Source organism: Pagrus major, chromosome 21 (assembly GCF_040436345.1).
Source record: "Pagrus major chromosome 21, Pma_NU_1.0".
Lineage (NCBI taxonomy): Eukaryota > Metazoa > Chordata > Actinopteri > Spariformes > Sparidae > Pagrus > Pagrus major.
The window spans coordinates 7,501-24,594 of NC_133235.1; the positions used below are offsets into that span (position 1 = coordinate 7,501).

At 38.9% G+C, this 17,094-nt stretch overlaps 1 protein-coding gene across 1 annotated transcript in view; it reads right to left on the bottom strand.

The window, feature by feature from the left end:
- LOC141016420 (kelch-like protein 25) overlaps positions 1-17,094 on the bottom strand; it is a 34,605-nt gene that overhangs the window by 5,985 nt on the left and 11,526 nt on the right. Inside the window, exons 2-4 of the mRNA XM_073490776.1 lie at positions 1,839-2,062; positions 1,635-1,740; positions 1-190 (exon numbers count right to left, since the gene is read on the bottom strand). The exon at positions 1-190 is cut by the window's left edge and continues 56 nt beyond it. Coding sequence (XP_073346877.1) covers positions 1-190; positions 1,635-1,740; positions 1,839-2,020 — 478 coding nt within the window. The 5' untranslated portion in view covers positions 2,021-2,062. The remainder of the gene's footprint in view (positions 191-1,634; positions 1,741-1,838; positions 2,063-17,094) is intronic.

Sequence of the window (17,094 nt, forward strand, 5' to 3'; positions counted from 1 at the left end):
GATGAGCATCTGACAACAGCATCATCCCAAGGCAGTTGGATGCATGCAGGTTTTTTTCTAAAAACTCTGCAGCTGCATCGCGGATGTCGTGAAACTGCAACATGTCACCCGCCTCTAACAACGACTCAGCATTCTCCTCATTTATGATGACTCGAGAGGAATAGGCGAAGTCCAGCAGAAGCTCCAAGACCTGAAGGAGAAGAGAATTATTTAGCCACTGACATTGTAGTATGTACATTTAACTGTATGACACAATGACTATTTCCAAGGCTTCTGCATGCCTTCTGCAGGTCTAGTAAGGCAGCATGGTGGCGCAGTGGTTAGCTCTGTTGCTTCACAGCAAGAAGGTCCTCAGTTAGAGACCTGGCTGGGGCAGGGCCTTTCTGTGCAGAGTTTGCATGTTCTCCCCGTGTCTGCATGGGTTCTCTCTGGGTGCTCTGGCTTTGTCCCACAATCAAAGACATGCAAGTGAGGTTCATCCGTCACTCTAAATTGCCCGTAGGTGTAAATGTGTGTGTAAATGATTGTTTGTCCCTATATGTCAGCCCTGTGATGAGCTGGCAACTTGTCAAGGGTGTACCCCGCCGCTCGACCAATGTCAACTGGGATCGGCTACAAGCAGTTGAATTAGATCAGTCACTTTAAATGGGGTGAATAAATATGCAATCATTTATTTTACATGATATATTTTTAAATCAATTGACATTACTTTGTGTCAAAAAAGCGCTATTATATTGGCCTTGATTCCATTTATAAAAGCAATAAAAGGGGAAAACATCCAAGGGGGTGAATACTTTTTATAGGTACAGGTTCTATTGTCGCTGAAACAAAGACCCAGCGGATTCTTCTACTAGTTGTTTTAATTTTTTAACTTGGGATGGACACTACTTTATGTTAAAAATGATCAGGCTTTCTTGCCAGTTTCCTGAGTAATTCAAAAGAGAGGGAGAGCAAGAGAAAGAAGACAGTGTGTGATAACAAGCTGAGAGCATTTACAAGGGAGGGAGTTAGCAGCAATGAGCCAACAAAGTAAATAAACAGGACTAAACTTTATTTGCTGATTGTTTCATGGCAGTTACGTTGTGTAGCACAAAACATAAACCATCACACACTCAGCAGCTCAACTGTGGAGACGGGTGCTCTGGAGTAAATCCACAAATATCATGTAAATTGTTACCAGATTTTTTTACTTGCCAAATATCAATATCATCCTTAAACATCTAGCAGGGATGGGGCCCTGGTGGCTTGGTGGGGAAGGCACTGACCATAAAATGCTACTGTTTAATGTCTGCCAGAGGACCTTTGTTACATGCCATTCTCTCCCCTCATTACCAATCATCATATAAAAATCAGGATTGTGACTCTTTGACTAAAGAGGATAAATGATTGTCGACACAGTGGAAAGTGGGGTTGTACAAACATTAATAGGCTAGAATGTCAAGACTACTTGAATCTCCCAACAATGTCAACCATATGCTTGGGAAAGTGGACATGGCTTGGTTTTACAAAAAAAACAAACAGTTGAAAACAACTCTTTGAATATGCCTTCATTCAGCTTTCTGATGAAATTTAACATTACAGCACAAAGAATCTTAAATTTCAATTGAAAATTGTCTACGTAACAATAGCAGTACCTCAGGGTGTATACTGTCTCTGAAATTGACATCACTGTCAAGACTCTCTCGTAGCCCTCCACTAAACATTGCCTCGAAATAACGGCTACACGCTGCCAAGACAGCCCTGCCAAAAAACAAACACAGTATTTTGTCAGTGACAAAATGTCAAGTTTACAAGTCCAGACGCCATAAAGATATATGAGTGAAATGCACAAATGTTACCTGTGGCATGGGAAGGAGCGGTCCCCGGCCCACAGAGTGACATCAGTGAACATGCATTGTTTCCTCATTGTGTTCAGGTGGGTCAGGACACTGTCAGGATGCGAAGGCTTGTGGAACAGTGAGATGTTCATAGAGCCTGTGCTGGTGCGGGATTTACGATTCTCATGAACAGTCACAGACATGGCAGCTTCGTTTGGCACCTCCGGGGAGTCACTTGGAACAATCTTCCCAATTATTCAATGAAAACATTGACAGATTATTAAACCTGGAAATTTCTTTCATGAAAAACCACAGACAGTTGAAACAGACTGTTTTTATCATCTTTGTTTCACAAATGTCTCAAAACCTACTGGTAAATTTAATGATACGTGTAATTCCCACTCCAGGCATAACAAAGCCATTCATTCAGGACCAATGACAGGCAATGGTATGTTAAAATTACAACCCTCTCTGTTCAAAGGTGTAAAAAATTCAATGTAATAATGTACTGTACGATAAAAAAAAGTATGATAAAAGATTTCTCTCATAATACTTCAGGTTAGACCATATTCTGTAATGATCTGTCCTCAGATTCTATGACCTAATAAGAATTTTTAGATGTATTGCTGCTATTTACATGTATTAATCTTTTATTCCGTCTTTCATTTTGATAGAGGAATATGAGGCCATAACTGTGATATATTTCTAATGTATGACTTTGTATGAATTATTTAATGTTCATTTGAACAGGGACATGTACAGTATTTATAGCCAAAGCCAATTTGCAATGCCCAAATGAAACATCCTGAACTGATTCTGCTGCTCTTGAAGAGACTGAGTGTTTTCCAGCTGATGAGAGTGATTTAATGGACATGGAAAAATTCAAAAATGTCTGCGCAGTGACATACTAATTGCTGGTCAGTCTCAATTATTACATGATGTCTGACAGCGATCCATTTGGCCGGATTGTTATATTGCATCGTGTAAGGTCTGACTGGCACTACTACTTAAATCATAAAGAAACACAATACATTTGTATTACTACAATCATACCCATATTACTTATAAATATTTTAGCAACAATAGACATTACAGAATTAACAATGTTGTTTTATTTTAAAGAAAAAAGTCACAAATTGAAGTCATACTTAAGAAAAAGTCATCTTCATGACCTTTTTGAAGGGAGGCTGCAGCACCTCCTAAAACTAGATACTGTAAAAAACATCCATTGATAACAAAAAGTCAAACTGTGTTTGAATAGTGTTAAACTCTAGTGGTTTCCCCTTCTTACTGGGATAGAGGCGAAGACGAGAATTTGCTTCGTTTTTCATCCCTGTATTGTCATATGCATTACTCCATTATTCGTTCCCTTGTGATGCTGACTCTAACACAAAAATAAAAAAGTGTTTTGTTTTTCTATCAGTCGCTGAGTCTGACTTTTTTTTAGCCTGTTTTTTGTAAGAGTGCATTACAATAACAAGGTAAAACAGAGCTTGCAAGAAATATGCTTTGATAGCATTACAATTTGAAATTACAAATATGGTAAACCATAAATATATAGTTTTATTAGCTGGTGCACTTTGCTAAAAAAAAAATTCCAACTGACAACATTCGATTGGTGGTTAACTGATGATAAGCTGCAATTTGGGGGCACCAAATCCTCATCTTTCCTAGGGCACCAAAATGTCTAGAGCCAGCCCTGCTCTGACAGCGCTGTCAGCAGCCCAGCAGTAGAAACAATCCAGGTTGCAACGTAACTATGAGCATAATGGACACATTTCCCTTCTCTGATTGTATGGAAATCTGATGCTTTCACATCACAGACTGGATTCTCTACAAACACACATAGCTGACTCATATGAATGAGTCCAACAGGTTGAATGCACATTGGTAGATCCACCTTATGCAATGTCTTGTTTATGAAATGGCTGTATCCTCACAGCGCTGCATTTTGATAAACTTCATTAATCTTGTCATGGGTCACTTCTCACTCCCTCCTTGTCTCATTAGTGGAGTGGGGAGCAGCGCGGGCCTCATGGGTAAAGTAACAAACACATTTAATTGTAACCGTGTGAGTAATGTAATTGAAATTCAAATCATTCCAAAATTATCATGCCCTGCTAAAGGAATAGTCTGCTGCTTCTTGCACATAAGCATTTAATATCCAGGAATTCAAATCATAAACTCCTTCCAATGACTACCTAAGTAACAAATTAGCCAATTAGTTCTGAATTTTTTTGCCAAGTTTGGCCTTGGAGTTTAAGTTAATCATTTTTGCAATTCTTTCAGGCTAATTTGCAATAAGTATTAACGTCAGGTCAATTTTATTTATACAGTGCCAATTCACAACAAAAGTTATCTTATGACACTTTTTAATTTACAGCAGGTATAGACAGTGTTTCCGCCAGGATTTTTTTAAAGAGTGGCGGCGAGGGTGGGCTGATCGACGGGGGGGGAGGGGTGCGCGCGACCGGATCGTCGACTAGTCGCTGATGACATCATTCATATTTTTCCCATCATAACTAAAATCCGAGGAGGAGGGAAATGCTCTGCAACAATCTGTTTCACTGACTGACAGCTCATGCACAGAAATGAGTCCACAGTACAGCAGCTTTATAAACAACAAGCTGTAAATCAGTTTGTTTTTTTGTAACATATAGCCTACAGGTGCAAAAGAAAATACTGTAGCTACTGTTCATTAAACAATTAGGGAGGAAAACGACACACAGGCCTCGTCACCATCACAGTCCTGCTCAGTCACAGTTTCACTCACAGTTTTAGTTTTTCCTGGTTGGTTGCTGCTGTTGTTGTTGTGCGCGACGTAAAGCTGTCGATATGAGCGGAGTTTTTTTTTTGTTTTTTTTAATTGCCGGCAGCCCGGACACACTGCCCGCGGAAGCGGCAGTTTCTCCTGCTCTCTCTCTCCGCGCCGGTCAAACATCAACCCGTCTGTATCTGCTCGGTTTTCCAAACACAGGTCTGTCTCTAGCGCTGTATGTAGCCTATGGATGTGTCTTGTGTGCAGACGCAACTGACAAATACTTATAGACGGACAAGCAAACTTAATCATCATTTATTTTATTTTGAAAATTGACCGGATTCTCTCGCCTTTTCTGTGCCCGACTTCCTGTCTGGTACGCGCTCGTTCTATCCAGCTTGACTGCGCTCGTATTTTTTTCATTCAGCGCACTCAGCTGTTGTTTCAAGCCGCTACTCATGTAGCCTACTGTTACATGATCAGCGACTAGTCGACGTCAAGCTCAAAACGTCATTGTGGAGCAGGGGACTAGTCTGTGCAACCTCTAGTGGAAAACCTGCTTTACATTGTTTTAACATTAAAAAAAATAAAAAATAATCATCATTCTGAAGGTGTGGCGGCTTTTATTTTGCCGTGGCGGTGCGCCACGATCAATTACATGTAGCGGAAACCCTGATAGACCATACTTTAATTTACAGAGACGCAATGACTGATACTAAATGACTTCTGTGTTCTTCACTTTTTCTTAACTTCACTGACTATTTCAATGTCAGGAATATTATGTTGTTTACATTTCAGAATCAGAATCAGAAATACTTAGAATATATTCGGAATACTCAGAAATATTTTAGGTCTGTTTCCACTGAGATATATTATTATACAAGAATAGTATACAAGTTAAAAAAAAAAAAGCTACAAAAAATTACAAAAACAGCAAAATCACTATAAACTATTAACTCTATTTTTCATTGGACAAGCTTGAGTTCTCCTGTGTGGTGGACATCAAAGCTTCTATCAAACAGAGGGCAAACATGATAATGTGAGATTTTATTTTTAGATAAAAAAAAAAATTGAACATGAATAGGAAATGTGGGTTAAAGTTGGCTATCAATAATAATTAATGATTATCAGGGATTATTAGTAATTATGATCAATAATAAGATCCAATTTACATTAGATCGCCTCGGGAGCACCACCTTTGCCAATTCAATAATTCAGTCTCATAAAATGTACTAAACTGTTAGTTTGAAACTCTGATTAACAATTAACTTCATAACTACAACCAAAATTACCATAACAGCTAGTAATGGTCGAAGGATTTCGGAGTCCTTGGCAACGTTCACTCTTGTACAATATTAAATAGACAGCATGTAGGTTCAAAAGTCTTTTATTTAACACAAACAATGAAAACACACAATCTAACTAACATGTACTATATACAGCTGTGGGACAATGGTGGTGCTCACACCATGTGCTCATTGATATCACATGTAGGTGTGATATGGTCCAGGCTGAAGAATAAGAGTGTGTGTGGCATGGTGCCAGGTAGGGAAGATGGTTAGTTGCATGCAAAGACCCTGAGACAGTGTGAAGCATAATTCAACTGACATCAGCTGTGCTTAGCATCACAGCTACACAGCTGTGTAGCAAAGCAAACTAACAACAACTTGACTACACAGAGATCATAATGAGACCTGAACAGTGGATAGACCAAATAGATCCAACACATGTGCTTACATCAACCAATGTTGTTAAATTTAAGTAAATTAACACGGTTTGATATTGCAACACTGGTGATGCAGGTTAATTCTAGAAGGGTAGTTAAGAAATAATTATTGGAAGAATGAATGACCGCTTTCTAGTCGCTAGCTAACACCCAGTGCCTGAAACAGTCACCCACTGGGTGACAGGGCTCACATGAACTAAAAGCTTGTTTGTAAAAAATCACAGGTTTAATGTTTTTGTGTGATGGAGTCAGCATCTCAAGGAGTCTAATAATGAACTAATACATATGATAATACAGGGATAAAAAAAACAAAGCAAAGCCTCTTCCTAGCCTGTATCCATGTAAGAAAAGAGGAAAACACAATAGTTTTAACACTATTTAAACACAGTTTAAACCATTTGTTATCAACTGGTGGTTTTAATAATATCTGGTTTAAGCAGGTGCAGCAGTCTCCCTTTAAAAAGTCATGGAATATTACTTTCTCTTAAAGTTTTACATTACTTTGACTTTTTACTTTAAAATAAAATACAACATTATTTCTTTAAATTGTATACTTATAACCAAAAGATTTATAAATAATCAAGTTAAACACCTGCTGTATTGTATTATTAAAATGCCAAATGTTATGAGGAGCCAAGCTACTTTAATTGACTGAAATACTGCAAAAAGTCTAATTCTGCAGAATTCTGGCCAGATTATGAAAAAGTCATATATAAGTAGGGATCCTACATATTGCATTTTTACCTCACAAAAACTGAACTGTTTAAAAGAGATTTATGTAATATAAATATTGTTTTTCTTTGTTAGAAACATCTAGTGGGCCACCTTTGGCCCAAGGGCCGCACATTGGGCAGCGATGTCTAGTAAGGAGCACCAGTGCTACTAGTGGAAAACATTAGTCTGGAGACTTGCTTTACGTTAGCTTATGGTTGGCTGAAGTTTGTTTTTTTGAGCCACAGTAACATTATACAATGGCAGGGTGAATGAGTATTCATTAGCAGAGTTAAAGCACTTCTTTTGCTGTCGCCCTCGGGAATTGCACATTTTCATGTGGTTGTCCCCTCCAAAGTTGATATTAGATTTTCACCCATCCATGTTTGAATTTTCTGCTGAGTTTATGGGTATTTTCACACCTGTAGTTCCATTCAATTGGTCTGGACCAACTAGGGGTGTCACGATTCTCCAAATCCTAGATTTGATTTGATTTTTGATTTTTGATCTTAAGGTCATATTTCGATTTGATTCTCGATCATTTTATTGTTTTTTTCTTCTAGCACAGATGGCTATACCATTTTTAGACTAGTCTAGTCTAGGAACATTGGTTTTATGCCATGATAACTCACTTATTTTTAAATTCTTATTTCAAAAGATGGTCCACATGGTGTCATAATCTCAATTATTAGTTTGCAATGTACCACACTAAGGCCTTATTGTCAAATTTAAGTAATTTATTAACAATATAAATGTAAGAATAGGTTGTTTCACTATCAGTTGGAAACCAACTGTAAACAAAAGAAATCAGAGGGTAACTGCAGTTTGCGCTCTTCACAGCAGATGTCATTAAAGTTCACAACAAAACATCCAATATGTGGTGATATATACTGTATATATATATATATATATATATATATATATATATATATATATATATATAAATACATACATACATCTTTATGATGCCTGTAGAGATGTCCTGCTATATTTGTCATGTTGCCTGTGGATGAGTATGCTACACATGCAGAGCAAGCAGACAGTGGTGCAGCGAAATGCCGCAGGTTGGTGTGGTGATGTGAGAGTGTCACTCCTTGGTCTGTGTGTGTGACGTGTTGGGAACCCCTGCTGATCAGTTTGCTGAAAGGTGAAGCTGCTATGTTGTTATGCTACTAGCATGCTGGACCTACTGGTGATTGTTTGTCCTCATCGACGGATTAAAAATGACAGGAATGTCATTACTGTGTGTTTTAAACTGGGGGACAAGACCAAACCGATGTGAAAGTGAAACTTAAAGCTACACAGAGAAGTGTTCGTTGTGTTCCCTCAGTAGTATTTATCCATGCTAAATAACACATCCTGCTACTGCCGCGTTCTACTCTGCCACTTTCATGTCTCTGCCACAGAGGGTTAAACATGATGGTCCTACAGTGATTGTTGGCACCCACAGATGTGTTTTAAACTGGTGCACAAAGCCAAACTGAGTGAATACACACAACACATTACTTTACACTCCACTGTGGCTTCAGTCATAGTCTGATCGCCAGTTTATGTGATTGGCAATGTGAAGTCATGCTGCATTTCTCCAAAAGTTGACTCCGTCTCAACTTTTCTGGCATGCAGCCAAAATGGACTACCCTCATTAAAATGAATGGAAGTGAGTGTTTGCCGCAACGTCGGATCAATCGTGAATTCACTCGGCGTGCTACAACATACTGTGTGTGTGTTTTTCCCTCTTGGCACGCCTGCCAGACCTGACACTGGGGGCGTGGTTAAATTCTCAATTCCACCTTTGATTTCAAAGTTCAAGATCGTGACGTCATTTCGATTGATATCCGACTTAAAATCGAGATCGTGACACCCCTAGGACCAATTGAAAAAATAATACATTGTTGCATTTTAGTTCTGGTCCAGTTCTTGTTCACATTGACACTTTACAAATGAACCAAGAAGAGTAAACATAAAGTAATTCAAATTGGACAGTTTTAGCAATTGTCATCTTGCATGATCATAATTCAGCCCTTTAATGCTTATGATGTGTATTTATGTTTGGACTAGGTAGCCTGGCAGAAGCACATTTCTCTGGTCAATTCTGCTCCACTGCTCTTTTCTAATCACACATAGAAGTGATCTCTACAATAACCTAATCAATTGATGACATGTAGCCTTTTATGCTTTCCTGGATAAGCAGGACGTTGCTTCTTTTGCAATGATCAAGTTAAAAGGACCATAGCCATGTGATGATGTGTGGGGATGGGTTTTAGCTTGTGTGTTGCATGCGAGTCTGCTCATCTCTGAGGAATTAATAGGCTACGTAAAAACACAATCAAACAGCAATGGCACTATTTCTAATAGATTATCTGTGTGTTTTCCTGTCTGATTTAAACCATGGCATGCAGAATAAATACAACAGATGCTGAAACGATCACTGCAGACGAGACAACAAGCAAGTCTGCGTCGGAGCTCTATTCCAGGAAGCAGTGCTCAGTCTACCAAATTGGTTAACGTGGGCACCGAAAGGAAGCAGGTGGCATTTCCAATTAGATGGCATGATATGGATAGGACAGAAGAGATTAGTGGCAGCTTGGGAGAACTGGTCAGTAACGGCCCACTTAAAGCATTAGCATTATTAGCATTTTTCAGTGCAAATTGACCAAATTTGAATGTTTATAAATGAGTTAACAGGTAGAGACAGGATGAAAGGGATTTGTCCTATATAGTAATGATTCAGGGCTTATTGCTGTGGGATTGCTGTCACACTCTTTTTAACAGCCTTTAATAAACTGTCACAGTACATGGAGTACAAGTACAACAAGTTTCGTCTTATTTATCAGGGAAAGTACTGTGCTCACATGCATACATGTTATCATAAATTATTTTACATAGTCTGAATAAACAGCTTGGCCACAGATCAATTATAAGATTGGTTCCTGTAGCCTACAGTCCACAATCGGCAGATGGATTAATTGGGAAGCACTTGAAATCGTGCTAAAAAAATGCATAGTAACATAAATCCTGTGTCAACAGAGTCCACTTGGAAGTGAACCGAGCTCCAACTTTTCAGGTGGTCTCAGCCTGCTTGTTTGTTCCGCCCAGAAGGTGCACTTTGCAAGCTTTAAAAAAATTGTTTTGTGTGACAACTTCACTGCTACAACGGTATCCTAGAGGAAAGCCACCCATTAAACCTTATTTTTTCCTGGAAAATGATTACAAATCCAAATTCATAATTTTCCATAATGCATAAGTCTGCTTAAGTCTACTGACAAATGCCCATAGCAGTTTCCCAGAGCCCAAAGTGACGTCTTCAAATGTCTTTCTGAGTTCAGCCAGCAGTAGAAAATCCAACTACATGAAGTGAGTCGTGTGAAGAGATGAAACCAGCATCATCTTTAATTCTTGATCGGTTTAAGAACAGTTTACTAACTTATGTGAACAATTCAGCACGATGTTTACCTAATATTTGCTAGTGATGGAATTGGGCACTGACTTATGATACATGGATGGAATATGGCGTCAGAGATTGCTAAACCAGGCATAGGGGCTTTGCATCACTGCACCGCTACACAGGATAAATGAACTAGGGTCAGACCAATGTAAAAAATTTAAAACCGATTTTCTGGACTGGTAATGCTGAATTTTACCACTGGGTGTGTATCAGCTGCTCCTGAGTGGAACATAATAAGAATCCAATCTCTTCACAACACAGTAAGCGTCTGTCCTGTCTGTCCTTCCACTGCAATTCTGCATCGAAATTTAGGGAATTATTACTTTAAAAAGTATGAACTGTAAAGTAGTGAAGTAGTAGTACAGTAAAACTGTATTTCACACTGTGATGGTTAAAATTTGCGTGCTGAACCTTTGGGGGGCTTGCGCGTACACCAGAACAGCAAGATTGGGAACTGACCCAACCCTATACTGAACTAGGAACTGATTTAGGAAATATGCACTGCATGTATCAACACAAAGAAGTAGGTAGTATGAGTGGTGAAGACAGTGATGTGCATTGTTATGCACAGATTACCTTGACATGAATAAAGACCATCAAGGTCTGAAAGTCTTATGTCAACATTTTCACATCATCAATAAATTGTAATAAGCAAATACAGAACAGATTACATTGTCCAACTAATGTGAAAAGTGTGAATCCATATTTAGAAGTAAATTAGAGATGCTATTAGTCTATCCTTTGTTCTTCTGAATGATTTGGACAGTTTTGACAGAAGTTTAATACGAAATAGTTTCACCATTATGAATTGTGCAACCCAGCACTCGTCTCTACTCCACCAGCGTGTACACACACACACACACACACACACACACACACACACACACACACACACACCGTCATACACAGACTATCCTTTCTTGCAGTAGCAAAGCTCACCAGTGGAATATCACATATCACACACCGAGTGGCCCTGGGCAACAAGTCCAGTGGTGCAGCTATGCTAACTGTGGGGAAACAAGCTCAGGCCTACTGACTGCCAGCCTCTTTCCAAGGCTGTTGATATTCCACTGGTGAGCTTTGCTACTGCAAGAAAGGATAGTCTGTGTATGACGGTGTGTGTGTGTGTGTGTGTCTTTTTGTGCGTGAGTGTAAGTGTTTGCATGTGAGAGAGAGAGTGAGTAGTGAGTGAATGTGTGTGTTTGTGACTGGGTAAGGGAACTAGGGTGAACAGACAGTTCACTGGCAGGAGGTCCATTTCTGGGGAACTCTTAAAACTTAAACTCTCTCTAGCTGATTTGCAAAAATAAAAGACCTGGATAGGAAATTGAGAGTGAGACTGTGACATCAGACTGTCTGAAGTAAATGCTTACGGTATATTCTGGCTACTTTATGCAAGCCAGGGTTGTCCAGCACATTGTGCCATCTCTGCAAACTCCTGACAAACTACAACAAAAACTGTTGATAGGATGCAAAAATCAGCTATACAGAATGCTTGAAGACACACTGGCTTGCCTCACCTTTCTGTTCCCCTCTTTCTGTTTTCTCTCTCCCTGCAACGTTATCTGCTTTCTTTGTAGGTTTGACGCTTTTATCAAGTTGTCCAAAAAAAACAAACCCCAAGTTTAGGATTTGTTTTACTTCCGATTTTGTTGTCATAACAGCATATGTCAATTATCAATTGTCAATTATGGTGCCGGTCAAAACCAACGACATTGCAACAACCATGTTCACCTTCAAGTTAAAACAATGGCATAATAAGTAATAACAATCCTACATTAAATAGGAGAGATCGCATCTAGGGTTGGTTAGCAATCACAGCTGAACCAATACTGGTTCAGATACCGGTACCCGAAATTTGATACCGGTGCCCCAAACTTGATATCGGTATCCCAAATTTGATACCGATACCCGGAATACAATGCCAGTACCCAGAATTCAATACCCGAACCCAACTCCTGTTTTTCCATCACATCTGCGGACCTGGCTCAACTGGGTTTGACTCGGTTTGGCAGCCCTGCAAGGCAGGCATTTACATTTCCACTACAATTGGGCTACCTGCTTGAAGGTGTGTCTTAAACCAATGACACAGTGTCATTTTCCCAATAACAAAGCAGATCATGTGTCACTCAGTCTTTCCAAATTTTATTTCAGCAGAATCACTGCTGTGCTGCAAATAAAATATTTTTAAATTAATTAATAAAGTGAGCAATTCATAATTCACAGATCATACAGTATAGGTCAGGTCATTTTATGTGAACAAAATCAGATCATCTGTAAATGTACTTTTATCGCGGCAGTGATGCTAACCTGTTAGCGCGATCATTGGAATTACCATTATGTGTTAGCATCGAGCTAACGGGCTAAGCACTTGTTATATAAATCGATTCAGGAATAAAAGAATGCATACTGTAATATTTCCTCGTCGGTTATATGCATTGACATTCTATTGGTTTCATACTAACGTTTGAGACATACTAAAAAACATACTGCTTTAGTAAACTAAACAGCATGTTGGCAAAGAATTTCAGATGCCTTTTGGGAGAGTTTGGTAACCAACCCTCATCGTATCATAATCAGTGTGTTTACAGGAGGAATTAAATACCAGACAGCCTATCTTTCACCTAACCCTTTTATCTGCCTCTTTACCTCGTGTATTTTTATTGTCTGCCTGTGAGGCACCTTGTAACTGGTTTTGAAGGGTGCTTTATGAATAAAGTTAATTATCATCATTATTATTATCATCATTCTCTTGGACAGATAAAATTATACACATATATATACACATATACACGTATACATATACATATACATATACATATACATATATATACATACATATATACATATACATACATATACATATATACATATACATACATATACATACATATACATACATATATATATATATATATATATACATATATATACATATATATATATATATATATATATATATATATATATATATATATACACACACATACATACATACATACATACATACATACATACATATAAGTGAAACCATGTACATACATATATACACACACATACATACATACATACATACATACATACATACATATAAGTGAAACCATGTACATACATATATACACATATACATACATACATATATATATGTACACACATATATATGTACACACATACATATATACACACACACACATATATATATACATATACATACATATACATACATATACATACATACATATATATATACACACAAAAAGTCAGGGATATTCAGCTTTCAGGTGAAATTTCAGGATGAACCTAAAATCCACTATAACCTTTACAGGTGAACTTAATGTGACCTCCTCTAAACTTTTGAATGCGCATGTCCAACAGTTCAATGTTTCAGTACTATCTGCACAACTTGCTGTTCTCTAACAAGGAGCTTAACGGCAAAATTCACAACAGGTGTTTGATCCATTGAAACCAATTTCCTGGTTCAATTAGAATTGGTATTTAAACAGTCCTCCTCATCATGCTGTTCACTTTTTGACATCATGAGACCAAGACGACACCTAACAATTGATCAACAGTACCTCGCCATTGCGAGGCTTTAAACAGGATGTTCTCAGACGAAAGTGGCCACTGAGCTTTGAGTGTCACAGAGTGTCATCAGCAGGTTGCAACAGAGATACAGAGAGACTGGAAGAGTCAAAGAAAGGCATAGAAGTGGATGTCCATTGGACACATCCCACACTGATGACCGCTTCATTGTGAACAGTGCCCTGCGGAACCGGATGATGAATGCCACTCAACTCCAGGCACATTTAAGGGGGGTGAAAGGCACCCAAGTGTCACGTCAGACCATTCGAAACCGTTTACATCAGCGTGGTTTGCGTGCTAGACGACCTGCAAGGGTACCTGACCACACCACCAGGCACAGGCGTCATCGTCTTGCATGGGCAAGGGAGCATTTATGCTGGACAAGGGACCAGTGGGCCTCAGTGCTGTTCTCTGATGAAAGTTGATTCACGTTGAGCAGAAATGATGGCCACCAACGATGTTGGAGACGTCAAGGAGAGTGCTATGCATCAGCCACTGTTGTCACCAGACGAGCCTTTGGTGGTGGTGGTGTTACAGTGTGGGCAGGTGTGTCTAGTCAATACAGAACTGCCATACACTTTGTGAATGGAACAGTGACAAGCCCATACTACCTGAATAACATCATTAATTCAGTCATTGTCCCCCTGCATGAACAACACAGGCCTAATTTCATCTTCATGGACGACAATGCTCCAGCTCCTCGAGGTCGCATCATTAGGGAACGGCTGCTGGAGACTGGGGTATCTCAAATGGAGTGGCCTGCACTTTCTCCAGACCTGAATCCCATAGAAAACCTATGGGATCAGCTGAGTCGCCGTGTTGAGGCTCATAACTCTGTACCCCAGAACCTCAATGACCTGAGGGCCGCCCTTCAAGAAGAATGGGATGCCATGCCTCAGCAGACAATCTCGACTTGTGGACAGCATGAGACATCGTTGTGAAGCTGTAATTGATGCTCAAGGGCACATGACAAGTTAACATGGATTAAAGCAAAAAAAAAAATCTTTTGACTGAAATGTTTTTTCGAGCTGTAGCCAAGTCATATTCCCAATTTGTAATTTGTGAAACATGTTACAGGGCATTTTACTTGACACGTGCTAAAAAAATAAGATTTACACCCTCACCCCACACCATGTTCTCTAATGCAGACATCAAGTTTAAATATTTGACCAACAGTGTTTTACAGGAGGATGATCTGAATAGCTGTTCTATTCATTTAAAATGTTTGTCTTTTCAATGTAATTTTCAACCTATGAAATCAATCTGTGCCTTTTTTTTGCCAAGCTTCTCTCAAGTTTTAGTCTTTCAAATAATCAACCATCTACAGAACTTTTCAGTACGCTATTTTTCTACTTCTTCTTCTCATCATCATTATCATTAATTATTATTATTAATAATAATGTTTAAAGTGAGCCTGTTATCGTTTAACAGAAAAATACATCATACAAACAGCAACTTTTGCAGCCTTTTGCAGCCTTGTCAGTCTGATGGCGAGTTATCACATTTCTGTCATCACTAACATACTGTTAATAATCAAAGAAGCTCTGAGGCTTTGTTCTATATGTTATAATACAAGATTTAAGCATTGAGCTACAATCAGGCAACATTCATGATTTTGTACAGTCAAACTAACCAAAAACTTCTTATTGATCATCATTATAAAGTTTCAGGGCGTTCCTGTAACCGTGGTAACTCACGGTGCCAGAGGGGAGGGAGAGACGCTGAATGAAGCCGTTTACACAGATACACTGCAGACAAAGTCCAGACTATAGTTGTTATTTCACACATGTAGCACACAACAGGAGACACTCCGTGTCAGACGAGTTCTCACATGCTGACTAAACTCAATTGATAACGTAGCAGCGCGACGAGTCCTTGCTAGCTAAGCAGCTAAACTTTAGCGCCGCTCCGTGTTGAGATCCCGCCCTGTGTGGGTCACTACACTGTCACTGGTCAGGCGCGCGCACGCTGTTAACGATACAATTGGCTGTAGAGTGTGACAATCTGTCAATAAAAATCAGCCAACAGTTCTCCTCCGATCTACATTGATCTCACAAGTCGCCTCTGTTAAGTTTGAATGACGGAAATCTGTCGTAGCGACGGAGAACTTTAATCCATGAGTTATTGAGACATTGACATTTTTTGTTGTGGTATACCCACCACTGTTGTTGGCTTTTGTTTCAATAAATTGTTTGAGATGAGGTAATCACCATTGCATGCTTCTACTTAAATGCCCTACTTTCATGATAGAATACCACTGTAGCGTGAACATTTTACATTTTACATAAATTTCACCCGAAAGCCATATATCCCTAACTTTTTGTGAGTAGTGTATATAAAATGGCCGAGCTGGCTAACTTCTGGTTTAGCACCAGCTAACTTGAGGGGGATAAAATAATGTAATCTTGCAGCTCTTCTAGTCATTTCACATGGGTTACGACGTTCAAACCAATTTATCCACCGTTTTACAGACGCTTCTTTCCCAATGGCTCTATTGTTGTTTTCCCTTCTGTTACAACCGTTTCTGGCACATGACGTGAAACATGACGTCAGTGACGTACAACGTAACACTTCAGATAAAAATCACAAACGGGCTGCCTTGCCTAAGTGGGAATGGGGTCAGTAGTCAATTTTTAGCGGGTTGACCCACTAATTTTGGTGGAAAAGCGGTATTACACTAGTGTTACAAAGAGAAAGACAGAATGAGACGTCTCCCCAAAACTCAGCCACTGGCCGCCTCTGAAATTCCATACCAACATGCTGTTTAGTTTAGTAAAAACAGTATGTTTTTAAGTATGAAACCAATAGCATGTGAACTGCATACTGTCTATGAGGAAATAGTACAATAGACATCTTTTGCTTTCCAAATCGATTAAATATAATAAGCGCTCAGCCCGCAAGTTCAATGCTAACACATAATGGGATGGGAATTCCCATAAACACACTAATGGAGGTTTGCATCGCAACCGATTATGATTAATTCACTTACTTCACATAAAATGATGTGTGCTCATATTTAAGGATATATACATTATTTGATATCATTGAACAAAAT